This window comes from Natrix helvetica (assembly GCF_964273705.1).
Source record: "Natrix helvetica genome assembly, chromosome: 1".
Lineage (NCBI taxonomy): Eukaryota > Metazoa > Chordata > Lepidosauria > Squamata > Natricidae > Natrix > Natrix helvetica.
The window spans coordinates 174220850-174247674 of NC_138548.1; the positions used below are offsets into that span (position 1 = coordinate 174220850).

At 41.2% G+C, this 26825-nt stretch overlaps 1 protein-coding gene across 3 annotated transcripts in view; it reads right to left on the reverse strand.

The window, feature by feature from the left end:
• COL5A2 (collagen type V alpha 2 chain) overlaps window positions 1-26825 on the reverse strand; it is a 185110-nt gene that overhangs the window by 19729 nt on the left and 138556 nt on the right. For all 3 annotated transcript variants that reach the window (XM_081935800.1, XM_081935799.1, XM_081935798.1), the window contains exons 20-42: window positions 26753-26797; window positions 26567-26665; window positions 25246-25299; window positions 23718-23825; window positions 21278-21331; window positions 20718-20816; window positions 20383-20436; window positions 18258-18356; window positions 18121-18174; window positions 17972-18025; window positions 16892-16945; window positions 16600-16653; window positions 15054-15098; window positions 7718-7816; window positions 6293-6400; window positions 6113-6166; window positions 4241-4294; window positions 4076-4129; window positions 3447-3500; window positions 3142-3249; window positions 2991-3044; window positions 2495-2548; window positions 754-915 (exon numbers count right to left, since the gene is read on the reverse strand). In XM_081935800.1, the coding sequence (XP_081791926.1) occupies window positions 754-915; window positions 2495-2548; window positions 2991-3044; window positions 3142-3249; window positions 3447-3500; window positions 4076-4129; window positions 4241-4294; window positions 6113-6166; window positions 6293-6400; window positions 7718-7816; window positions 15054-15098; window positions 16600-16653; window positions 16892-16945; window positions 17972-18025; window positions 18121-18174; window positions 18258-18356; window positions 20383-20436; window positions 20718-20816; window positions 21278-21331; window positions 23718-23825; window positions 25246-25299; window positions 26567-26665; window positions 26753-26797 (1674 nt within the window). The remainder of the gene's footprint in view (window positions 1-753; window positions 916-2494; window positions 2549-2990; window positions 3045-3141; window positions 3250-3446; window positions 3501-4075; window positions 4130-4240; window positions 4295-6112; window positions 6167-6292; window positions 6401-7717; window positions 7817-15053; window positions 15099-16599; window positions 16654-16891; window positions 16946-17971; window positions 18026-18120; window positions 18175-18257; window positions 18357-20382; window positions 20437-20717; window positions 20817-21277; window positions 21332-23717; window positions 23826-25245; window positions 25300-26566; window positions 26666-26752; window positions 26798-26825) is intronic.

A 26825-nucleotide genomic window follows, 5' to 3' on the forward strand; every position in this document is an offset into this window, starting at 1 on the left:
TCAACCAAGGTGTCATAGTTTAGCATTTGAGCAAATCAAAAAATAGCAAGGATAAGAAAATCTAAAGCCGCTGAAAGCTTCAGCTGTAATTGTACATTTTTTGTTCCTTTGCTCTAAAAGACGTGATTTAGGAGGGGGGGGGAATTGAAGAAAATGGCTCAATGATCCTTAGCATTTTGAGTTGAAATCAAGGCTTCCCTCTACTCTTTCCCCAAAAACAGTGCTATCTCAGCTGCAAAAATCCAGACAACCAACTATAGAGTAGCAAAGAAATACAAGCTCTAACGCTCTGCTGCTAGCCAGGGCCTATCCAGAATTTGTCTGGTCAGCTATAATAACCCTCCTAGCACTTGTGGGTTACAATAAAGAATATTATTTTCTTTAGCTTTAATGCAGAGTCTTCATTTTGAAAAAAGGCCTGAGTGGACACATGAATTAGAATGGACAAAAGAGAAAAAAGTGCAGAACAAAAAAGCAGGAGTTGCTATGTCAAAAGAGAATTAGAAGCATTAGTAAATAAAAAAAGGGCAGCCATGACACAGATTAGAAATATCACCATAAAAATATATTCTTGTAGGCTTTGTAGCTCCTGGTAATGAGATAATTTTGGTTCACTTCTAAAGGTATATGAATAATTGAATTTTTGAGGCGGTGGGTGAGGGGAGTTCAAGAAAAAGTTTAGAATGGAAAGTTTCCTTATTTCGTTTGCAAACACAAACTTTTCTCTCCTTCCCAGTCTCTCCCTCTACTTACATGCTGTCCATCTTCTCCTGAGTCTCCTTTGTCTCCAGGGCCGCCAGATGGTCCTGCTGGGCCTCTATCTCCTACTCGACCATGACCACCAGGATCTCCACGAACACCTGGAGGACCTTCTTTGCCTGGTTCACCAAGAGGCCCAACTGGACCAGGAGCTCCCTGAAAAAAAGAAGCTTCTGTTAGAATCAGACAGGTCAGTGATATAACTTCATTTCTTTACTGCATTTATAGCATATTGCTGCTCTAGAGCATAGCTAGGATGCTTCCTATTTTATCAATAGTCTTTCATTCTTACACCGATCATTCTAGACCTGATCCAAACCTCAGAAAAATGTATTATATATTTCAAAGTTTTCTTCATCTTGCTTTTCTAATAAATAATCATGTTGCCTATATTACATGCATTGGAGATCTAATAGATTGCCATTAGATTATTGTCAAACACTCCCTAATTATTAAATACGACTGTGTATGGCCCCAATATTTACATACCGTAAATAATTTTACTCTTGTTTAATTTGGATTTTAATATTACTGTTTCTTATCCCTTTGCCGAAATATTCTCAAGCAGGTCAAAAACCACAATAAAGACTCACTTACTACTCAATATAACAATACACCTAGGACACTTATTTTTTTTCTTAAAATGCAAGATAGTCCTTAAAGTTTTAGAGTCTCAATAATCTTTTTGTACAGTCCTGAGCCAGGTGATAGAATTGATCCAACCTCTAAATATAATGTTTCATGCACTCAAAGTAGAATTTCCTTCCAAGTGAAATAGGACTTTAGCACCAGTGTGCCTAACGTCCCTATCCTAATGCCCCCATTTATTTGTAGAAATTTCCTGTGTTCTTATTCATGTTATCTTGTACATGAGTGACAAACTAAATAAATAATAAAGAAATAAATAAAATCTATCTTACAAGAAATGAATTGTGTAGCATTAGTCATAAACTAGAGTGTGTAACTTTATTTATATTATCTTTATTGATATTAATACTGGTATAATCTTTCCCCCTAAAACTATATACAAAGAGAGTTTAAAAATCTGCAAGTTGTATTGCAAATGAAATTCCAGTCCAGTTGTGACATCATGTTCATCAACTTGCAGGTATTCACCCACCATTTGTGGATGCTCATGTTTCCACCTTTTTAATCTCATGACAATCCTGCACTGAGTGAGAGACAATAACTTGGCCCAGAGTTATCAATCTTTTCACCACAAACCCCCTTTAAATACCTTTTGTGGCCACAGACCATGTTCATGGACCCCCAAGACTTAACTCAAGACTGAAATCATAACGTTTTTTCAAGCCTTCGCGGACCTCCTGTGTTGACACTGTAGTTCCCCCAGGGGTCCGCAGACTATTGGTTGAGAACCACTGACTTGGCCTAAGAGCACCAGTAGAGTAGTAGTGGAGAAACCTTTTCCATATAATTCATAATCTGCTATAACATATTGACATCTTATCTCAAGGGCTGAAACCTGAGATTCTGAATCTCAAGTCCCCAACCTTCGTTCCCCACACCATTTTTGGGGCATTTATGAATGGGAGTTGTAGTTCAGCAATACCAGGAGGATATATTTTCTGCCCCTGCCTATTTTAACACAAAATGGGACACACGCATGATATTAAAAAAAAAAAATTTGATCTTTGATATGTTTGCATTGTTTTATAATACTTCTTTTAAAAATAAAATCCTTACTGTAATATATCTAATTAAACATCTAACGTACTGTAGGTCCTGGGGGTCCAACTCTTCCAGCAGATCCAGGAAAACCTGTAGCCCCCTAGGAATAAATGAACATACATCAGAGGTGGTATTCAGCTAGTTCTTACAGATTCTGGAGAACGGGTAGTGGAAATTTTGAGTAGTTCGGAGAACCGGCAAATAAGCTGGCCCTGCTGCCACTGCCTCCTAGCTGACCCCCTCTATAGAAGAATGGAGCTGGAAAGCAGGTTAGTGGGGTGGGGAGGGAATGGGGATTTTGCAGTATCCTTCCCTGCCACCCCCACAAAGTCATGCCCACAGAACCAGTAGTAAAATATTTTGAATCCCACCACTGACATACATGGGACCTAGCAAATATTAATATGTTGACAAGCATTCTTTATTGTATAAAGACTCAAACATCATGTCTGAAATAGACAATGGTGCTAAGAAAGTCATAGACATCCCAATCAAAAAAACACTAGAATTTTACTCAGAGGAACTTTGCTCAATCAACTTACAGGGGGTCCTTTTGTACCACGGCCTCCCTTGAGTCCATGAACCCCATGGGGGCCCTGAGTGGAAATAAGAAAAAGAAGATTAACATTCAGCTGCCGCACTTAATGATAGGAAGCAGAAGTTGTTGTTTTTTTCAATGAGATTTTTACTTACTGGTGGACCATGAGAACCTGAAAGACCTTGAGGTCCTGGGGATCCAGCATCTCCTTTCTGACCAGGTTCCCCAGGTTCCCCTTTCACACCAGGTTGACCATCAGGGCCCTAGAGACATTCAGAGAAAAAACCAATCTGTTTCTTTCATCTATTCCAAGCCTACATTATGAATGTTATTTTTAACTGATTAAAATGTTTTTTTTTTAAAGGCCCATTATAGACTTTGTGTTTAAGAGCCTTGCAACATAGTTGTCCTTCTCTGAAATCACAGGTTCAAAAAAAAATAGTTCAAAGAAGCTGCACACCTGAGGGCCAGCAAATCCAACTGGGCCAGTTGGGCCATTTTCACCACGGGAACCCTAGCAGGAAAAAAAGAAAGAAAAAAAGACATTCCAAAAGAATGTTAAAAACATAAAATTTTTGCTATTTTTAATGATGCAACTTCAGCAGTTCATGATTTACTCTGGTAAAAGAAAATAAGCTGGTTCTACGCTAGATACATTTACAGAATATGTTTTGCAGAAGCAACTAATGGTATCAATCATCACACAATCATGTATAGATGATCTTAATATATTTAAAAAGTTTTAATCATCATCACCACTACTGGAATTCTATATATGCTAGAACAGGAAATCTGACTCTTCCCAAGAATATATGGTATATAGAATTACGATGCCTTAATATATGATTTAATTGATGCAAACTATCCAGTATTTTTAAAATATTATACAGTTACATTCAAAATGATATTTTCTTTTATGAATTGATAGGCAGTCATTTTTTTTTTTCGATTAGCAGTTTTATGGAAGGAGAAGAAAAAAAGAGGATGAATGAGTGGTAAACAGAAAAAGCAGTGAAAAAAATTGTCATTGTGCATAATAATACCAACATCCAACTTAGGAAAATTCGGACAATGTGATTCTTTACTTACAGGATTTCCACGAGAGCCTGCAGGGCCAACTAAACCTCGAGGACCGGGTTCACCCTTAAATTAAAGAAAAGGCTATTAGTTATTATCATATATCATCCTGAAAAGTTGTACAATAACATAATAAGAAACCCACTGCATAGTCGATAGTTCTACTAACTGTTTTACCTTTTCACCAGCCAGACCTGCGGGGCCATTTGGGCCTAATGGACCTGGGAGTCCCTAGGAGACAATCATAATTCCAGTAAGACAAGCAATCTTTCATGATTTGTACAAGCTCTTTTTTTTTACTTTTTTTTTTTTCTTCAGAAAAGAAAGCCATGCTGGACCACTGATATTCATGAGGTTAGGCTAGAGGAAGAGCTAAGAACCCTAATAAATCAGAACAAAACTTTATTTGGAATAGAATTTGGTGCCTTCAAACATTTATAGCATGTGAGCTCCTCCCACAAATCAGTTCAGGTTTACTAATACGTGATATCAAAAATATGCTGCAATACACTATTAGTTGAGAGTGAAGATTCATTCTCTGAGCTTTGGGATTGGTTTCCGAACGTTTCATTACCTGGTTTCAAACCTGACCTGATGTAATCTCCTTATCACAAGACCCATCATAAGATTCACTGACGACTCTAGGTGAAGCTAGACAAAATCACATCAGATACCTGTACAATTAGCACAGGGCTGTGTGCTCTCTCCACTTCTCTTCTCTCTATAAACCAATAACTTCATCTCAAACGATCCATCTGTTAAACTACTAAAGTTTGCAGATGATACAACTGTGATTGGTCTCATTCGAGACAACGATGAAACTACATACAGACGGGAGGTTGAACAACTAGCCTCGTGATGCAACCAGAATAATCTGGAACTGAACACATTCAAAAGTGTAGAAATGGTGGTAGACTTTAGGGGAAACCCTCCTATACTGCCACCTCTTAGATAACACAGTATCAACAGTTGAGACCTTCAAATTTCTAGGTTCTATCATATCTCAAGACCTAAAATGGATACCTAACATCAAAAACGTCATTAAAAAGGCACAACAAAGAATGTTCTTTCTGTGCCAACTCAGGAAGCTCAAACTGCCCAAGGAGCTCCTGATTCAGTTCTACAGAGGAATTATTGAGTCTGTCATCTGTACCTCTAGTTTAGTTCTGCAACCCAACAAGACAGACACAAACTTCAGAGGATAATCAGAACTGCAGAAAAAACAATTACTGCCAACCTGCCTTCCATTGAGGACCTGTACACTGCATGAGTCCAAAAGGGGGCCGTGAAAATATTTACAGATCCCTCGCATCCTGGACATAAATTGTTTCCACTCCTACCCTCAAAACGATGCTATAGAGCACTGTACACTAAGACAACTAGACACAAGAACAGTTTTTTTCTCGAACGCCATCACTCTGCTAAGCAAATAATTCCCTCACCACTATCAAACTATTCACTAAGGCTGCATTACTATTACTATTGGTCTTCTCATCATTCCTATCACCCATCTCCTCCCACTTATGATTGCAGGACTGTAACTTTGTTGCTTATATCCTTATGATTTATATTGAAGTTGATTGTTTCCTGATTGCTTATTTGTACCTTATGTTGTACCTTATGATTCTTGACAAATGTATCTAGTCTTTTCATGTACACTGAGAGCATATGCACCAAAGACAAACACCTTGTGTGTCCAATCACACTTGGCCAATTAAGAATTCTATTCTGTTCTGTTCTGTTCTGTTCTGTTCTATTCTATTCTATTCTATTCTATGACTCACAGCTGACCCATCACAAGACTCTTACTTGACATATCCACACCTGAAGCCATTATAAACACTGACACTAACATCCCCTAAATTCCACTGAAGACGTTACCTAGCCTGGTCATGAAATGTTCGGAAACCAATCCACAAGCTCGGAGAATGAACCTCTGCCCTCATCCTACACCCAAATTACAGATATTCACCACTATTGCAACCTGTTAGTTATAATCTCTCATTAAGACCCAGCACTATTAGCAGAAAAAGAGGACTCTCCACTTACTCTGGCCCCATCATTGCCAGCTGTACCTTCACCTCCTTTTTCTCCTATGCTGCCCTGAAAAAAGCATAAGGAAAACTCAAGTCATTTACAAATAATTATATAAAGATGTATGGTTGTGTAGAAAAGAAAAAAAATCCTCCTACAGAAAAGAGAAGTCATGGACATTTCTAAAAAGTTTACCCGATCGCCCTTGGGGCCAGGTGTTCCAGCCAGGCCTCTCTCTCCAGGCATTCCCTGAAGACCAGGTGGGCCTTGATCTCCTGATGCTCCTGAAGGGCCTGGATTTCCCTGAACAAAAGGAAAAGGAAGTTAAAGGGGAGGAAGTAATTTTGGGGAAAGGAACAAATTTGTGATCCTATTGGTCTCTCTATCTATCTATTGGACAGACCCTCCTTGCATTTTTTTTAGGTGTGTGCATTTCCTCATCTCCAGAGCACATGAATGTCCTGTTAGGATATTCCATAAGGAATCACATTTCTTCTAAATTGAAAAATATCTCAGAATTCTTCAACTTGTGAGCCATCAAAATGCAGGTCAACAGCCATAAACAGCAATGCAATGGTGTTATATAAACTGTGGCTTAACCAATGTTTTGTTGTCTGAATGTGGTCATTCAGCAGAGCTATTTCAGAATGGATCTCAATTAGATCTGTTTCCTAAAACCTGAAAGGTGTCAAAAATGTTGTAAATTCAGACAACTGAGGATTACAAACCTGATTTGTTTGTCAATGTATGTATAAATGTGAGTTCTTTGTCTTTATTTTAGCCCTTTTATTCTCAAAATAAAATTGGGAACAAATGTAATATGAAATAAATCCACAGGAAAATGATTGTAATATGTCAAAATACCATCACTTGTATAATCTCATTGATATGTTATTTAGAGGAACTCTATTTTGATTAATGTATGTTCTCCATATTAATAAGTAAACAAAAATTCCTAGTTTTGCTTTATTCCTCTCTTGTATTTTTAGTCAATGCCTCTCTGCCTTCTAGCAACTGGACTTATCTCTTTTCTGAAATGTAATCTTCATGATATGATTAAACTGAAACAGTTCCTCCAGAACTAGTAGAGCTTAACCTCTAAGTATATAGTTATACTGCATATAGTTGGATCTTTCTTGCTCTGTAAACCTTTTAAAACAGAAAAGGAAGCTTGGCATAATCCCATTTTGGGATTATGAATTCATTTGACCTACACATATGCTAAGTACTATTTTCTACCCAATATATAATGTTAAAATGAACTTGTCAACCATCTTAAAATAAAGTTAATAACATCCACAAAAACCCTAAGCTGTACAAAACTGATTTATTGTAACTACTGTTTGTTCCTTGTGTGGGCATCCACCTAGAAATTCCAGATTTGTTGGCTAGTCTAGGAAGATGGAAAAACATTCCAGAGAAAGACACCACCATCACCCAAAAAACCCCTTCATGGATGCAGTTACCAGGAGTCAAGCTCATTTTAAGAATATCCATATCTCTAGTTTACTACTTGATTGGATGAACACTGCTGTAAGCATCATCCTCTCTATATATATGGAGGCAAATGGTGTGTGCAGACATGCATACCCACTTATAGTATATATGGACACTGCTTACCTTTGGACCATCAGGACCTTGACCTCCAGCCATACCCTTTTCCCCCTGAAGACCAGATGATCCTGGGTTTCCTCTTTCACCTGGATGGCCACGTTCTCCCTGGAAATAACATTTAAAATAATTTAGTGATTGTAAATGTAGTTCTATCAAACAAAACATAACTCATTCCATATATGGTAGAAATGAATTTTACAAAAAAGAATGTTGAAAGATGAACCTGCTGACATTGGCAATTTTTTTTTAACAGAATATTTAAAACTGTCCTTCCTCTTTAAGGGATACTGATCTGATGTTCTTTATATATTTTGAATTTAAACTGGAACTCAGGCAAAACGGCCAGCTAAGTTGTGGTTTAAAATATTGGAGAACAGCAGGTTGCCTGGGGATGCTATTCTCTGCAGATTTTGCACATATCATATAAACCTAACAATTTCCCCTAATTGCTATAAGTTGTGGAGGTGTTGTTACTCATTAAACTGTAACACATCACATGGTTGTAGATATTGCTTATGAACTTTCATCTCTAGAGCTAAATGGATCTGCATCAAGCTACTACCTGAATGGCAAGCACCCAAAAATTACATATACAATGCAATGTACACAGCACTGAAATATGTAAAACAATATAAGCTAAGCATACCAATTAATAAACAGAAACGAACTTGTTAGATATTAGCATATATCGAGATAAGTCTTCCCTCAGGTCCGCTCCTACAGCGGGAAACAGGTATTCATCTGATTGGTCAATGGGCGTGCCTCATCCCTATAAAAGGGGAACCCTCCGACCACAGGTTAAGCTGGATCACTACTACTACTAATAAAATGAGCTGTTGAGTTACTTCGTGTCCGCAGTCTGTCTCTCGTTGCCCAGATCCAACATTGGCGACGAAGGTGGGATTGAGAGACAGATAGGACGAAGAACGCTACTTCAAGAATCTCCGGATTTGATCCAGCCCAGGAATTCGGCAGAAATTCCGGCAGCCATCTCAGATCACCGCAGCGCGGCAAATTCAAACTGAGAAAATGGCGATGCATGCTCCCCCCGCTCCTTTCGACCCAGCAACCGACGAATGGGAAGCCTTCATGATTCGCTTCGAGTGTTTCCTCGAAGCAAATGAGTACACGGGGATCACCGATGCAAGAAAGAAAAATATCTTCCTCGGCTACTGCGGAAAGGAAGTCTTCAATACGGCCAGAGACCTCACCGCGCCTACTCCAATACAAGCAGTACCATGGGCGACGCTGAAACAAGCCTTGGAAACACATTACGCGCCAAAACCGTCCCGCCATGTCAGCCGCAAAGAGTTCAACATGAGGACTCAAAAGGCGGGAGAATCCATTAACCAATTTGTTGCAGCTCTACGAAGAATAGCAGCCCACTGTGAATACAGGGATTTGGAAGAGCATATCTTAGAGCAATTCATCTGTGGGGTAAGAGACATTTCGTTGCAAAAGAAACTGTTAGCCAACCCGAATCTAACCCTACAGTCAGCATTGAACAAAGCAAGAGCGTCGGAATCAGCGGAGAAATCAGCAGTGACCATACAACGAAGGGTCAACGAAACCCAGCCAGCACCGAGACAAACCAGAGTCCACTACGAAGACGCAAGCCCCGACTACGTGGATCCCGAGTTCGAGGACAGTCACCTAATGCAGAGCAGTCACTGGAGGCCTGGGGGAAAACCCGGATCCCGTTTGCCGCCCTGCGCAAGCTGCGGAGGGAATCACCCCAGGTCTACTTGCAGGTTCAGGAACGTTGTTTGTTCGCACTGCAACAAACTTGGGCACATCGCACGAGTGTGCCGGAGCGGAGTCCCTGCCTCACGGCAGCCACCCATGTACCGCCAACAGAAGCCCAACCCAGGGGCTTGGCGAAATCAAAAAGGGCGCCCAGAGAGAAATCCACAAGTGTTTACCCAGAGAGAAACCCCCCAAAGAGCTGAACGAGCGTATTCCCAGAGAGATTACTCACAAGAAAGTGAGCGAGCGTATCCCCAGAGAGAATTCACACAGAGAGCCGAAAGAGCGTTCTACCAAGACGCTCAACGAGAGTATTCTCAGGATATAGACGATGAGATAGAGTTGACCCAGAGAGAGGAGTTGCGAACGTATCTCACCACGATACATCAGGTCCGCCCTAAGCGGCCCAAAAGGCTGAAAGTCACAGTCCTCTTGGAGGGCTCACCCTGCGAGCTGGAGGTTGACACAGGATCAACCCTGACGATCATTTCATGGGCATCCATGAAACAGGCCATTCCCAGCCTCAGAAAGAGCCAACTGCGCGCTCCTGACGTCCTGCTACGAGACTACCAGGGGAACCAAGTCCCCATCGTGGGCCAAGGCACATTCCACATCCAGTTTAAGGACATCGAAGCCCAGCTGCCCGTGACCATCTCCAGCGCGCCATTGCAGAACCTCCTGGGGCTTGATTGGTTTGAAGCCCTGGGATTAGAAGTCACCGGAATCAACGCCGTGAGAAACAGCAGCGCTGAAAAGATCTTTAAGGAGTTCGAGGATGTGTTCAGCTCCGGTCTTGGTAAGTATGTGGGCAAACCAATATCGTTCAATTTAGATCCAAATGTGGCGCCAATCCGACTTAAACCGAGACGAGTGCCTTTTGCACTCCGCCCAAAAATAGATAAAGAGATAGATAAGTTAGTGGAACAAGGAATCCTTGAGCCGGTAGATCACGCGCGTTGGGAGACACCTATCGTGACCCCAGTTAAGCCAGACGGATCAGTCCGCATATGCGCAGACTATAAATGCACTATTAATGTCGCGCTACAACAGAGCGCATATCCGGTGCCCGTAGTACAGCACCTATTGCACTCATTGGGGCCAGGAAAAGTTTTCGCTAAATTAGATATGGCACAAGCTTACCAGCAACTGCCAGTAGATAGCGCCACAGCGGAGGCCCAGACTATAGTGACGCACAGAGGAGCGTTTAAATGCAACCGGCTACAATTCGGCGTAAGTATTGCTCCAGGATTGTTCCAGAGCGTCATGGAACGACTGTTGCAAGGGATACCGGGAGTCGTCCCATATTTTGACGATATCTTGGTGTCCGCTGCAAACGAGGAGCAACTAAACAAAAGAGTCAGATCTGTTTTGGCCAGAATCAGAGAGAAGGGCCTCCGCCTGAAAAAAGAAAAATGCCAAATTAACGTGCCTAGCGTAGAATTCCTGGGTTATAGAATTGATGGTCAGGGAATTCACCCCACTGAAAAGAAAATTAAGGCGATCCAGGACGCCCCCACACCACGAAATCAAACCGAGTTGCAGGCCTTCCTCGGACTACTTAATTTCTACAGCGTTTTTCTGAGACAGAAGGCGACCGTTGCTGAGCCACTACACCGTCTACTCCAGAGGAACGCACCATGGAGATGGGGACGAGCCGAAGCTGCAGCATTCGCCGGGGTAAAGCGCCTGCTCACCACTGACTCACTACTTGTGCAATACAGTCAGACCCTCCCGCTGGTATTGACCTGCGACGCATCGCCGTTCGGGGTTGGAGCAGTCCTCAGCCACAGGATGCCCGACGGGAAAGAAGCACCCATTGCTTTCTACTCCAGAACTCTTTCATCGGCCGAAAGGAACTACAGCCAAATGGACAGAGAAGCATTGGCTGCCGTTGCAGGTGTGAAACGTTTCCATGAATACCTCTACGGCCGCGATTTTGAACTCATTACTGATCACAAACCGCTGTTAGGACTTTTGGCGGGAAATCGCCCCACTCCGGTCTCCCTTTCTCCACGTATGACCAGATGGACTGTTTTCCTGGCTGCGTACTCTTACAAGTTAATTCATCGACCGGGCTCCACTCTAGGGCACGCAGATGCGCTCAGCCGTTGCCCATTACCAGACATTTTGCCAGACCCCACTCCAGAAGTACCGGTATTGCTCATTGACTGCTTGGATTCGGGACCGGTTTCTTCTTACGATGTTGCAAGGTTCTCCTCGAAGGACAATTTAATAAAACAAGTGCAAACTTGGGTATGGAGGGGGTGGCCAAAGGGAAATGTGGGCCCGGAATTCAAAATGTTTTGGTCTAAACGGGACGAACTCTCCGTGTTACAGGGATGTTTGTTGTGGGGGGATCGAGTTGTTATTCCTTTTGCTCTACGAAAAAAGGTATTGAATGCTTTACATATGGGTCATCCGGGGATCGTGAGAATGAAAGCGTTAGCGAGAAGTTATGTGTGGTGGCCCAATATGGACAAAGAAATAGAGGAGTGGGTGGCCACTTGCGATCCATGCCAGGAGTCGAGACCAGCACCCCCGGAAGCGCCCGCCACAGAATGGGAGAAACCCAAGGCACCCTGGTCACGCATTCATATTGATTTTGCAGGGCCATTCCAGGGTCAAACCTTCCTCATAGTTGTAGATGCTTATTCTAAATGGTTGGATGTAGTCCTAATGACATCAACCACGGCAGAGGCAGTTATAAAGGTTCTTAGGCGGCTTTTCGCCACCCATGGTCTACCAGATCTGTTAGTATCGGACAACGGGCCCCAATTCACGGCCATGCAGTTCGAAACATTTTTAGCAGGGTTGGGAATCAGACACGCCCTCATCGCGCCATTCCATCCAGCGTCCAATGGTCAGGCAGAAAGAATGGTGCGGTTCGCGAAAGAGGCCCTCGCCAGGATGGGCCCGGGGGATTGGCAAACACGCATTGACCATTACCTCCTCATTCAACACATTACCCCGAGCGCAACGACGGGTAGAAGCCCCGCTGAACTACTAATGGGTCGCCGCCTACGGTCTCACCTGGACAGGCTCCACCCGAATTATTCTACCTCGGCTCCCCCAGACTCTACAAGTAAGGTCAGATCTTTTAGAGAAGGAGACACTGTTTATGCTCAAAATTACACAGGGGGGACATTGTGGATACCGGCGAGGGTCATTGGCATCATGGGCCCTCGATCGTATTTGTTAGAGCTTGAAGATGGGCGGAATTGGAGAAGGCACATCGATCAGCTTCGAGGTCGCCTAGCACACTCCAACTTAAGGGATGAGGGCGAAAGTTTCCTGTCCACAGAAAGACAACCGCAGGGAAATTTCATCCCAGGAAACGACGACACCGGCGAGCTAAGCGGGGGACAGGACATCACGCACGCAGCTGAGCAACCCCCCGTCATCACAGCCGCGGAGCAAACCCCCATCATCGCAGCCGAACAAGATACCAGGGAAAAGAGCATCGAAAACGCAAGACCTCCAGAAACAGAAAAAGCACCCGATCCTGCAACCACTTCAAACCAACAGGAAACCAGTCCTGCAAGTACTTCAACGCAACCTGAACTCCGACGTTCCTCCCGAGCAAGACAAACACCCACCTACCTAAAGGACTATGTCACCTACCGCAACGTCCCATCTAGGAGGGGAGGGGTGTTAGATATTAGCATATATCGAGATAAGTCTTCCCTCAGGTCCGCTCCTACAGCGGGAAACAGGTATTCATCTGATTGGTCAATGGGCGTGCCTCATCCCTATAAAAGGGGAACCCTCCGACCACAGGTTAAGCTGGATCACTACTACTACTAATAAAATGAGCTGTTGAGTTACTTCGTGTCCGCAGTCTGTCTCTCGTTGCCCAGATCCAACAGAACTGCTAATACAGGGGGTTCTAGAATCTGTGACAGAATAGTGTCCCATTGAAATGAAAAATCAAAGACTCAAAATATTTCAGATAAATATGAACCTGATATTGTACAGGGACTTGATATTGACATGGCTCCCCAAATCAACACAGACTGTGGAAACTTCACACTGGACTTCAAGCATCTTGCAGTGTGTGCCTCTCCATTCTTCCTCCATACTCTGGGTCAGCAATGGCGAACCTTTTTTGGCTCGCGTGCCACAAGGGGGGGAGCGCAGGGGGGTCATGTGCAGGCGTGCCGCACCCATAATGCAATGTGCGACCCCCCATTGCGCATGCGTGCACAACGCGTAACCCCCTCCCATTTTTACATGCTTTTTTTGCCCTCCCCAGGCTCCAGCCTGGGGAGGGCGAAAAGAGCCAGTTTGCTCGGAGGGTCGTTTTAAGCGCTCTGAAGGCATCAGGGAAGCCTCCGGACGGTCCCTGAAGCCTTCAGAACGCTTAAAACGACCCTCCGAGCAAACTGGAAGTCACTTCCGGTTTGATCGGAGGGTTGATTTAAGCGTTCCGAAGGCTTCAGGGAAGCCTCCGGATGGTGCCTGAAGCCTCCGGTGGGCCTCCAGGGGGGCGGAGGAGGCTCTTTTCACCCTCCCCAGGCTCCGATAAAGCCTCTGGAGCCAGGGGAGGGCGAAAAATGGCTTTTAAAAAGGTGAACTCAGCTGGCCAGCGCGTGCATGCGCGCTGGCCAGCTGACAGGGCAGCGCCTCGCGTGCCATAGGTTTGCCATCACTGCTCTGGGTCCTTGGTTTCCAAATGAGATGCAAAAGTTGCTCTCATCAGAAAAGAGGACTTTGGACCACTGAGCAACAGACCAGGTCTGTTTTTCTTTAGCTCAGGTAAGACGCTTCTGACGTTGTTTGTTGTTCAGGAGAGGCGTGACAAGAGGAATACGACATTTGAAGCCCATGTCCAGGATCCATCTGTGTGTGGTGGCTCTTGATGCACTGACTCCAGCCTCCACTCCTTGTGAAAGTCCTCAACACTTTTGAATGGCCTTTTCCTGACAATCCTCTCCAGGCTGCGGTGATCCCTGCTGCTTGTGCACCTTTTTCTTCCACACTTTCCCCTTCCACATAACTTTCTATTAATGTGCTTTGATACAGCACTTTGGGAACATCCAACTTCTTTTGCAATTACCTTTTGATGCTTTCCCTCTTTATGGAGGGTGTCAATGATGGTTTTCTGCACAATTGTCAGGTCAGCAATCTTTCCCATGATTGTGATTCCTACTGAATCAGACTGAGAGACCATTTAAAGGCTCAGTAACCCTTTGCAGGTCTTATGGCTTAATTAGCTGATTAGAGTGGGACACTTTGAGCCTAGAACATTGCACCTTTTCACAATATTCTAATTTACTGAGATTGTGGATTTGGGGTTTTCATGAGCTGTAAGCCATAATCATTACAATTATGACAAATCACGGCTTGAACTATCTTGCTTTGCATGTAATGAGACTATCTCATATATTAATTTCACTTTTTAAGTTGCATTACTGGAATAAATGAACTTTTGTACAATTTTCTAATTTTTCGAGTTTTACCTGTATATGCAGCTTGACTCTTAGGGATTTCTGCAACTCACTATTATAATATGCATGGTTGTTTTTCTTCTAAAATTAATTTTAAAAATATTCTGAAAATTTGCTCTGAAAAGTCATTATTAAGAAATCAAACTTACCCTTGGACCTAAGGGACCTAGCGCTCCAGGATCACCAGGAACACCCTAAGACAAGTATTAAAAAGAGAGATAAATTATAGCTGACTATATACAGAGAGAGGAAGAGAGAGAATTAGGGATTAGTTATTGGTGATTTAAAAAATATGGCAATGGTGTCAAAGATAGTAAGCTGTGGGTTTTTCTCACTATGTTCCTCTTCATGAATACTGTATAAGACCAAATACATTAGCAACTTGCAAACAGGTAGAGAAAGAAAGATACAATCACAGATCTTCCAGAATTACAACACAAAATCAGCAACAAAAGCAACATTAAGTATAGTAACTCAAAAAGTATTCTGATGATAGGTAGGTGGGTGGGTGGGTGGGTGGGTGGGGATGGATGGTTGGAGGGAGGGAGGGAGGAAGGGAGAGAGGGAGAGGGAGAGGGAGAGGGAGAGAGAGAGAGAGAGAGAGAGAGAGAGAGAGAGAGAGAGAATGAATTAGGCTTTGTTGGTACTGGGCAACAAATTATGAAAGAGAAGGGCCATGTTACTGCCGTATCTTATTACTGATGCTGATGCTGTGGTTGTCCCCATTAATAAAAGTTCCCAGTACAATGGGAGCTTCTCCTTGGAAAATATGCTATGACTTCAGCCTTTTAAAAAAAGGCTCAGCAAGGAATGTGAGGGAGATTAAGGAAGCAGGGCATTCCTAGATCAGTATCTAGCTAATGTTCTTCCATGCTATCAAAGAATTAAAGGAGAGTTCCTGAGATGTCTTGAGACATTTCCTGTTGCCCATATGTCCTAGACATGCAAAGGCCCACAATGTCCCTTTCCTTTCCAGAGAAGAGGGACTGGTCTAAATTGTTCATGTGCAAGAAGCTGAACCAAAACCCTCCCTACTTGCACCCCAGCTATATCTAGGAGCAGCTGCACAGGAAGCAAGCTCATCATGGTGATTATTACATTGGGACTCTGGGGTTTTGCTCTTGGTTGCTGAAATATCTTCTCCCTTTATTCCTACAGCCAGATGAATTCAGCAACTGGAGTGTCTTGGTACCAAAGAAATAGGAAATTAAATAAGTAATTAGATTAAACAAAAAATGTCTTCTACATAACGTTTCTATGGAAGGGAGGGAGGGAGGGAGGGAGGGAGGGAGGGAAGGGAGGAAGGAAGAGGAAGGAAGGAAGAGGAAGGAAGGAATGGATTTTCTATAATTGTGAGGACAAAACATTTTGACATTTCAGATTTTTAATTAAATTTTCTGCTTTTCTCCATCAAGCTGGACAAGTTTAATACATGTTGTACACATTTGACACACACACCCCGGCCCCATGACAACATATATTCTCTCAAAAGCATCACAACTTCTGAAGGGAAAAACAGTTATACAAATATTTATTCATTTCATTTCATTTCTAAGCTGCCCATCTTACTGATAAAGTGACTCTGAGTGGCTTACACTATGATAATAAGTTAGCAGTGCTAAAAAAATAGAGGAATGAATTAGTTAAAAACAGGCAAAATTAATCAATCATGCAAAACCATTATACAACAGTTACCTGATCACCTGGTTTTCCCCCTTCTCCTGGAGGGCCTGGGGTACCAGGTAAACCCTACAAGGAAATAAAGAAACCAAAAACAAATCACATGGTCAGCATATGTAAGACTATATGTTGAAAATACTGCTTCAGTGGCATTTTAATTTGAGCACAAAAATAATTCATAAGTAATCCAAAAACATGGTGATCATTACTTTGGCAGTTATTTTATTAAATTTGTTTTACTCAAAATAATAACAACCCAAAAGCCCTTGGATGGCTTATATTGAAAACTGATTTCAAAAAGACTCACCTGAAATCCTGTGGGACCCGGAGGACCTTGTTCTCCTCTTTCTCCTGCTGGTCCCTATACAAGAGAAATGTTTTTTAAATGTTTTCACATGGTACCATAACAGCTTAATATACATGCTTCAATATCCTGATACTATAATAGGAAGATATTGTTCTTTTGTTATTGCTCACTCAAAGTTACTGCAATTTGGCTAATGAAACAAGCTGCTACCCTGTTTCCCTGAAAATAAGACCTTCCCAGATAATAAGCCCAATCGGGCTTTTGAGTGCATGCGTTAAAATAACCCCTCCCTGAAAATATTGCAACACAGCAGCAGCCATGAGGTGAACCCACTCACCGCCTCCTGCACCTCAAAAATAATAAGACCTCCCTGAAAATCAGGCCAAGTGCTTATTTCAGGGGTCAGAAAAAATAAGACCCTGTTTTATTTTCAGGAAAACACTGTAATATTTACATAGAGTTAACAAGTTAATTTGACTTATTGCTTTATTTATTCAGACAGTTTCCCCTTTGAATCTATGTGATTTTAGATATTTAGATATCGCTTATGACAAGCGATCAGGAATGGTTTTCCTTTTCTCTAAACTGTTTTTTTTTAATGTGTCAGCAATTAATAGAATAAATAAAATAAAACGTCTGGGTTGCCAGCATCAATGGCCTATGTGTCTGTTCAAAATAGAAAAATGAATGTAGCTCTTTCAATATTTCAGTGGAGGGGGTGTGTGAAATGTTCCTTTTTATCATTTTTATAATATGTATGCTATAACAGATGTGGAAATTCATATGGATGTTAAGTGATGATTCCTTTGACAAAAGAACTGAATAACAAATATTCTGCCTTTGTATTTCAGCAATGTGCGTTTTCCTCCCATATTTCTTTACCCCATCATGAAATATATCTCACCTTTCCTTCTTCCTACTACCATGCTGTTAAAAAAATGAATTCACCAAAGAACTGATCATGAATTTAAAAGAATGAACAGAATATACAGGACTCTTATTCATTTGGAATTTCAGTGCCATTCAACATTAATTTTGAATGATATTCCTTCACACCAAAAATGTTCAGATAGAACTTACATGGGGCCCAACAGGACCAGCGGGGCCAACTTCACCATCTTTTCCAGGTGCCCCCTAAAATGGCATAATAAATAAAGTTGATTAAGGCATAAGCTCATGCACTATAAATGCTATGGTTTAGAACTTTCTAACAAAAGAATTATACTTACCCTCTGCCCCGAGACACCAGCATTTCCTGCTTCTCCGGGTTTCCCGGGATCCCCCTATTTAAATATATTATTAATACATTATTAATAATATTACAAAACTTGGTAAATATGGCCAAACTCTGAAGCACAATACTTACACTGCTCCCTTTTGGTCCAGGAAGACCCATGCTGCCTGGCTGGCCTCTAATTCCAATTGGACCTGCAGGGCCTGGCCGACCATCTTCTCCTGGAGCCCCCTAAGGAAACATCAAACATTTAATCTCATGTATCTGTGTCTGCATTGTGTATCATGTATCTCATGTGTCTGTGTCTGTGTGTAAAACTGGTTGCCGAATTATCAATACAAGATGCAAGCACATCAATGCGTGATCTTTCTGGAAATTACATTAGAAAGGTGGAAATATGTATCACAAAATGGTTAGTTCGCTTAGCATTTCAAATGTTTGTTAGTCCGTGGCTGTAAAACATTACCAGGATAATAATCCCAAATACTATTAATTTAAATTACAGGTTATATGAATATGACACTAATTACACAGCTCCACTCCCTTCCTTTTTGGGAAAAAATAAGGATAGGGGTAGGAATAGTCCTTTGAATTATTCCAGCTCTACATACCACATCATTCATGTAATTTATGTAAGAGCCGTGGTGGCGCAGTGGTTAGAATGCAGTACTGCAGGCTACATCTGCTGACTCCTGATTGCCAGCAGTTCAGCAGTTCAAAGCTCACCAGGCTCAAGGCTGACTCAGCCTTCCATCCTTCCAAGGTGGGTAAAATGAGGACCCAGATTGTTTGGGGCAATATGCTGACTGTAAGCTGCTTAGAGAGGGCTATAAAGTACTGTGAAACAGTATATAAATCTAAGTGCTATTGCTAACTTAATAGCATGTGTTTTTATTCTAATAATTTAAGAGCTCCTCAAAACTACGAAAAGGATTAAGATTATTCACAGTAAAATTGCTGCTCTATTCCTATATTGATATCATTGTTCTAAAGCTGATTAATTATTTCTAGTATTTTTGGACTGTAATCAACCCACACTTGACCTATGCATCTTCTAATTTACATATATAATTTAAAGTTTCAGTGACACAGATGACATCAACATTAAGGTTAAGCAAACCACCCAAACATGAAATATGATGAATCACACTATTGAGGTAACAGAACCAGAGATCCAGAAACCCTTTTCAAGTCAGATGTGCAAGCATCTGTAACAGAGGAAACAGGAAATAATGTGGAAATCTGATATTCAAGGACCCAGGTTAATAGTTTCCTCTTGTCGTGTGTCTGAATGTGTGCATAAAAAAGATAGAAAGTGAAAAAATAAAAGGAATTGGGGAGTTTAAATTCAGAGCAGCTTATCCATTGTTATTCTGATAATGCCCTTGAGTTTCCCTCTGGCATTCAAAGATAAAAAAATCTCTAAGATTTTATTTTCTCCCATAGTTAATGATATTACAGTTCAATCTTGGGCATGGCAACCAGCTAAAGCTAAATGTTAATTAGTTACATTAACATTTTATGTTAATACAACTAAAACTAAATGTTAATTAGTGTACATTAAGCTACAGTTAACTTCATTTTAGCAAATTTATATCCAAAGTAACTATTAAAGAAGATTTAACTTTTAAAAATATTTCATATAAATAATTCCTCAGCTAAAGTTTGAAGTGTTGGTTAGTTTTGTTTTTACTTTCCAGTGAGTCTTGAATCCTGATGACTGCCTGCAGTTTTCTTGATATCTTTGGGAAGTGGTTTGCCCTGCCAAAGTCACCTGATCGGCTTCCATGTCCAAGGCAAGACTAGAATTTGGGGGCTCCTAATTTCTAGCTTGATGCCTTTAAAAAAAACAGTTCCATGTCCTCCCTCACCAGGTTGGGTACTCAGATAAAATGTTCTCTTTTTCTTCCTACCCTCATGAGAATTGCTCTCTGAACAGAGGTGGGCTGCTCCCGGTTCGGCCTGGATCGGGCAAACCAGTAGTAGCAGTGGCGAGAGGCTCCCTCACCCGCCCAGACGCTTCTGTGTATGAGCATGCACAGAAGCATCATGAGCGCATGCGAGTGCGCCCCTGAACTGGTAGTAAAAAAAATAGCAACCCACCACTGTCTCTAAAGTATCCTTGGGAGGGATACAGAAGGAAAGCAAGAATAGGCTATCAAGAACCAAGATCCCACTCAACTACTTAAACTTTTTAGTCACATAGCTCTAGACACAAGTCAACTAAATTCTCCCACAAATGTCTCAATTTACTTACCAAAGGACCAAGTTTCCCTTCTGGACCTGAGACCCCTGGATTCCCTGTCAGACCCTGTAAAAAAATATATTACAAAACAATGCTATTTCTGGCACTCGGTTACCATTTTCATCCAAAACATATTCATAAGATTAATTCACAAGTTATCCAAGTTTATACTATTTTATAATATCTGACATCTACAGACCCACATTCATTTTGACCTAAATGATATTAATATTTATACAGTGCACTCTCATAAATTAACCAAGGCCTGTGGATCTGAATAGGCCTCTCCATGTTTTTAGACACGTTCAGTCTGGATGTATAGAGTAGGATTATTATTCTTTCTTTACCCTGGCACCTGGGAGACCAGGTTCACCCAGGCGACCAGGATCCCCTTGGCTTCCTTTAGGTCCTGAAGCTCCTGCAGGGCCACGTTCCCCTTGAGCTCCCTGAAAAGGAAATCAAAAGCAAGATCACTCTGTGGCATTTCACGTCTAATTAGAAGTGTGTGTTGGAGTGGAGGTGATTTCAAGAGTATTTGGGTTTTGTTTCCAAATAATTTATGTGCTACCCAATAACAACTCTTACAGAACAGAATTTCTTTCAGGCTGAGTTATTTCGCTAAGAAACATGCATCAAGGAAGCAAGAGGAAGCATCAAAAGCAACATAAACAGATAAGGGTTCTTGGCTAATTTCTAAATTCAAAATTCCTTCTCTTAAATCGCAAATGGCAAAAGCTTTCTACCAGCTGAGGTACCCCTAGAAGTGTTGTTGTTTTTTAATGAAAACTTTTTGAGAAGAGAAATTAGAAGATGACATTAAATTGCTTGTATGATACACTATTTTGATTTTGATTACATTTCCTGAATATATGTACTATTAAAACATCTTAATAATCCTTATACTCACCTTTGGTCCTGGCAAACCATCAGATCCTGGAAAGCCACGATTACCAGGAGGACCCTATGGAAACAAAAGTATGTTTTTTTTTTATGGAGTGGCATGTATGATTCATGCTTGTGACATTTAAACTTCCTTTTAGTTTAAAATCGTGTTTGAAATACATTGTATTTGGAGAAAAAAACATTCAAAGAATAAAAATCACCAAAGGATTACCAATAGACCCCTCTGAATCTGGGAGGTGCTGATGAGCACACTACTTAGTGAAATCTAAGTTTATCAAGGATCATTATCCATAAATGGCTATAATAATATGTATAATCAAGCATATTTAAATATACAGCATGGTGGTAGGGTCTATTCCTCCTAGTGATGCTGCTGGACACTGCCCACTTGCCAGGGCAGTGCTGAGCTGAACACACACCAAATTGACATCAGACCCAGGCAACAAGCCAGTGGGCCAATTTTTCTGCGGCAACCAATAGATCTACAGTATAGCCATCTCCATCAAAATGCAGACACATCCCAGATGGTGATTTGATTGTGCAAGTTGTCATTTTGTCAACGTGAAAAATGGATCCTGCTTTTATGGGAATAACACTAGGTAGAGGAAGAGGAGGAGGAGGAGAAGAGGAGGAGGAGGAGGAGGAGGAGGAGAAGAAGAAGAAGAAGAAGAAGAAGAAGAAGAAGAAGAAGAAGAAGAAGAAGAAGAAGAAGAAGAAGAAGAAGAAAGAATTAAATGTATAGCATAGGACAGCGATGGCGAACCTTTTTTGGCTCGCGTGCCATAAATGGGGGAGTGCAGGGGGGGTCGTATGTGGGTGTGCTGCACCCATAATGCAATACGTGAGCCCCCAGTGCGCATGTGCGCACTGCAGGCGTGAGCCCCCATTTTTTGCATGCTTTTTTCGCCCTCCCCAGGCTCCAGAGGCTTTATAGGAGCCTGGGGAGGGCGAAAACAGCCTCCCCCATCCCCCGGAAGCCCTCTGGAGGCTTCAGGGACCTTCAGGAGGCTTCCCTGAAGCCTCCGGAGCAGTCAAAACAACCCTCTGAGCAAACCTGAAGTGACTTCCGGTTTGCTCAGAAGGTCGTTTTGAGCGCTCTGAAGACTTCAAGGACCTTCAGGACGCTTCCCTGAAGCTTCCGGAGCAGTCAAAATGAACCTTTGAGCAAACCGGAAATCACTTCCGGTTTGCTCGGAGGTTCATTTTGAGCGCTCCGAAGGCTTCAGGGACCTTCAGAATGCTTCCCTGAAGTCAAAATGACCCTCCGAGCAAACCGGAAGTCCGTTCCCGAACTTCTGGTTTGCCTGTAGGGCTGGTTTTTTTGTGATCTGAAGGCTTAAGGGAAGCTCATGAAGCCTCCGGAGGGCCCCCGGGGGGTGGGGGAGGCTCTTTTCATCCTCCCCAGGCTCCTATAAAGCCTCTGGAGCCTGGGGAGCGTGAAAAATGGCTTTTAAAAAGGGTGAACTCAGCTAGCCAACGTGCGCATGCGCGCTGGCCAGCTGACAGGGCAGCGCCTTGCATGCTCTGACAAATGGCTCCGCGTGCCACCTGTGGCACGTGTGCCATAGGTTCGCCATCACTGGCATAGGATATGCAGAAATCTGATAAAGTTATAATAATGATAATGATAATCACCATGATACAATTTTTCACAACATTATTTATTCTAGTTAATTAAAAACTATACTATATAAAATATGCAAACAAATCAAACAAATTTTAAAAGTGAATGCTTGCCAAGCAACAGTTTTTGGACTGTCATTGGAGGAAGTTGCTAATTGGATCCAAATTATTCTAAAACGTTTTTTCCTTGTGATGAATTATTATTGAAAAAATGGAAAAGTGAAGTGGGCTATTTTTTCTTTACTCTTGAAGTAAAGATAATGCCTTTTTAAAAATTTGATAAGATTTTCCTGCAAAGCAACAAACTAGAATAGCACGAGTTAGAAATCTAGCACCACTTTCCTTTGAAAGGACTAAAGTCAAGATCCAAACCAGTGGTGGGATTCAAAATTTGTGGGTGTGGCTTGGTGGCTGTGGCATGCCTTGGTGGGTGTGGTAGGGGAAGGATACTGTAAAATCTCTATTTCCACCCCACTCCAGAGGAAGGATATTGAAAAATCTCAATTCCCTCCCCACTCTAGGGGAAGGTTATTGCAAAATCCCCATTCTGTCCCGATCAGTTGGGACTCAGGAGGCAGAGAATAGATGGGATGGGGGCCAGTCAGAGGTGGTATTTACCGGTTCTCCAAACTACTCAAAATTTCTGCTACTGGTTCTCCAGAACTGGTCAGAACCTGCTGAATATCACCTCTGACAACCATTGTTTGCCACCATAGTTGGACTTCTTTTAGATATTCTATTTTCAATGCAAACTAAACAGGGCTTTTCCGAAGACAGCTCACCAGTAAAGTACTGGTGATTTTTTTCCTTATTATTCTTACCCTTTCTCCAACAGTTCCAGGAATACCAACTGATCCTGGATCACCACGAGGACCTCTTTTCCCTTCTTCACCAATAGGTCCAATTGGTCCTTGGAGGCCATGGGGACCCTAGTGAAAAACATTTGCACTTATAAAGAAAATGAACAAAACCATCATTTAAGCATGCTGCCATTGACACAAGACAAATGCAGATGCCTCATTTCAAATCCAATTATATTTCTTGAAGAAGGTTTTGAAAAATATATCATTTCTGCAAACAGAAATGTTTTAATGTGTTGTTGTTGTTTTTTGCTTGTGTATATTACAAAAATATAACTGTTCTAGAACACTGGCTAAATTGCATTAGTAGAAATTAATTCTGCAATTAGTTTTAAATAATAACTGAATGATTGAATAGTGAATACTAATTGAACTAGTTAAGGGTTGACCTTGACAAATAGTTTATTAGGTAGATATGAATATTGTAGTATTGTAGATATTTATGAAATAGATATAAACAACTCTAGTTTACCTCCACAGCAGTTTGCAGATGAGACAGCAGTAATGTCATGTGGACATGTCCTTTAAACATTGTTACTAATCAATTGTACCTTATTGCACAGAAAGTGGGAAATTATGATCACTCCTTCGTTATATTACCACTTATTTTCCCAAGAAAGGAAGAATTATTTTGTGTGTGTTTTTTAAAATATTTTTTTCAAATCACCCCTTTAAATCAAATAAAAGTTTAAAGAGAAAAAAAGAAACTTTAAGTTTCATTTTATTTACTTAAAATGAAAAAAATTGTATTCCTCTGCAATATGAAGAAGTCAATAGGACAGCACAATTAATATTTAAAGTTTGCAACTAAGATCAGGGAGAGTCAGATTAAAATCCAGCTTCAGGCACATAAAGTTACTAGAGGATTTTGAACCACTCACTTATCCCTCTGCTCAAACTACTTTACAAGTTGTAGAAATAAATAGGGGGATGGACTGCTTTTTTGTCACCCTAAGGTTCTGGAGAAACCTAGAGTTCTAATAAAGATAAAGGTAAAGGTTCCCCTTGCACATATGTGCTACTTGTTCCTGACTCTAGGGGGTCGTGCTCATCTCTGTTTCAAAGCCCAAGAGCCAGCACTGTCCAAAGACATTTCCGTGGTCATGTGGCCAGCATGACTAAATGCCAAAGGCACACAGAATGCTGTTACCTTCCCACCAAAGGTGGTCCCTATTTTTCTACTTGCATTTTTTACATGCTTTCAAACTTCTAGTTTGACAGAAGCTGTAACAAGTGACGGGAGCTCACTCTGTTATGCAGCGCTAGGGATTCGAACAGCCAACCTTTCTGATCAACAAGCTCAATGTCTTAGCCACTGAGCCACCGCGTCCCTCTAGAGCTCTAATAAGTAATAATTAATAATGAGGGGAAAAAACCATAAAGTTTGTGGCACATGAAGGACAGAACTGAATAACAGAAAAGCATGCATATTATTTTGTAAAGGAACATTTTAAAGATGGTTTCTAGAAAATATATTTTGAAAACCTACTGGCTCTCCTTTGGGCCCAGCTTCTCCTTTGAAACCTGGAACACCAGGATCTCCCTGAAAACAAGTATCACCATTAGAATAATGATCTGAGTTATTCAAAGTGACAGGAAGTACAACATTTTTTGTGAATCCATGTCTTGTTCAAAATTTATTAATATAGGCCAAATTCATGGTTTCTTCAGCATGCGGACCATGGTATAATCTACATCATCTGTTCAATAATATTATAATCATATGCAGAAATGTCAGTCTTGCTCTGTGTAAACAAAAAAGATATGGATTGTTGTCTGCAATCGCTAAATATTAAAAGTTTAAAATATTGGTTTTTATATTCAAAATATTCCTCATCTCAATATCAAATCTCAGTATCAAATTACTCAGTCACTACTATCTATAGAAGAGGCTCTCTTAAATTTGCTTCAAATTTCCAGCCTCAAGCTCATGAGCACCTGGTGGCTTGCAAGTTATAGAAAATATTTCCCTAAGTCATGCAATTGTTCTAATACATAGACCTACTCTTAGTCTGTTGTTCTTAAAGTTATCTCTCTTACTGTTAAAAAGAATTCAGTTTAGATTACTAACTCTCTTGAGGGCCATATTTGCAGGAAGATGGAACATAAATCAAAATGTAAATAATAAACAAGCTAGCAAGTTAACTGAGAACTGACATTTGTGCCAGAAAATGAGTTTTTCACTTTGAGAGCAGCTGCTCTTAGATGCTAAATCACGCAATGTGATTCAGAGCAACTTTCTGGATATTACAGTATTTTAAAGTTGTTAATAGGCTGTACGTTTAACTCCTTTGAAACTATTCAAAAATTTGTGAAAGAGCCTTTTTCTTAGCAAATGAAAGCTTCTATAGCCATATAATATCAGTACTACACACTTTATTTATTGTTCCAGGAGTCTATGGAGATTCTCAGTCATCCAGGTCACAGTTGTCGGAAAGATTATTTTCGAAAAGGAACCTGGACTTTGTCGGGGGGTTTTTTTCTTTTTTACTATTTTGCTTTTTATCCAAGAGGCTTCTTCAGTTCCTCATGAAGAAGCTTCTTGGATGAGAAGCGGAACATTTTCAAAAAAAACAAGAAAGTTCAGTTTCCTTTTGGAAAATAACCTTTGGGACATATTGTTCCAGTAATTTTACCATTGTTATCTTGCTTTTGTACAATTACCACCAAGTTTTAATTGTTCTATTATTACCATGGGTGCTTCATTCCTGTTGTTGACTGTCAGGATTATGGTGGGGTATAAAACCCAAAATAAATTAAACGTGCATTAAATGCAAAATTTTACCATTTCTGATTTTTCAAATCATTACCATTTGTCCTCGAATGCCAGGAGGACCTGTGTTGCCTTGTGGTCCCGGAGAACCAGGTGGACCTGGTAAGCCATGTGGACCTGAAGTTCCTGGAGACCCCTGTAAGATACATTGATGTGGTCAACAGTGTCCATGGCATGGAATATAAAGCCTTAAAATGAGTATTTGCTTAAGTCAATTACTTACTGAAGGCCCTTTTGTACCCGTGGAACCATCCGTACCTAAAGCACCCTGAAACAGCACAAATCAGATATGTATT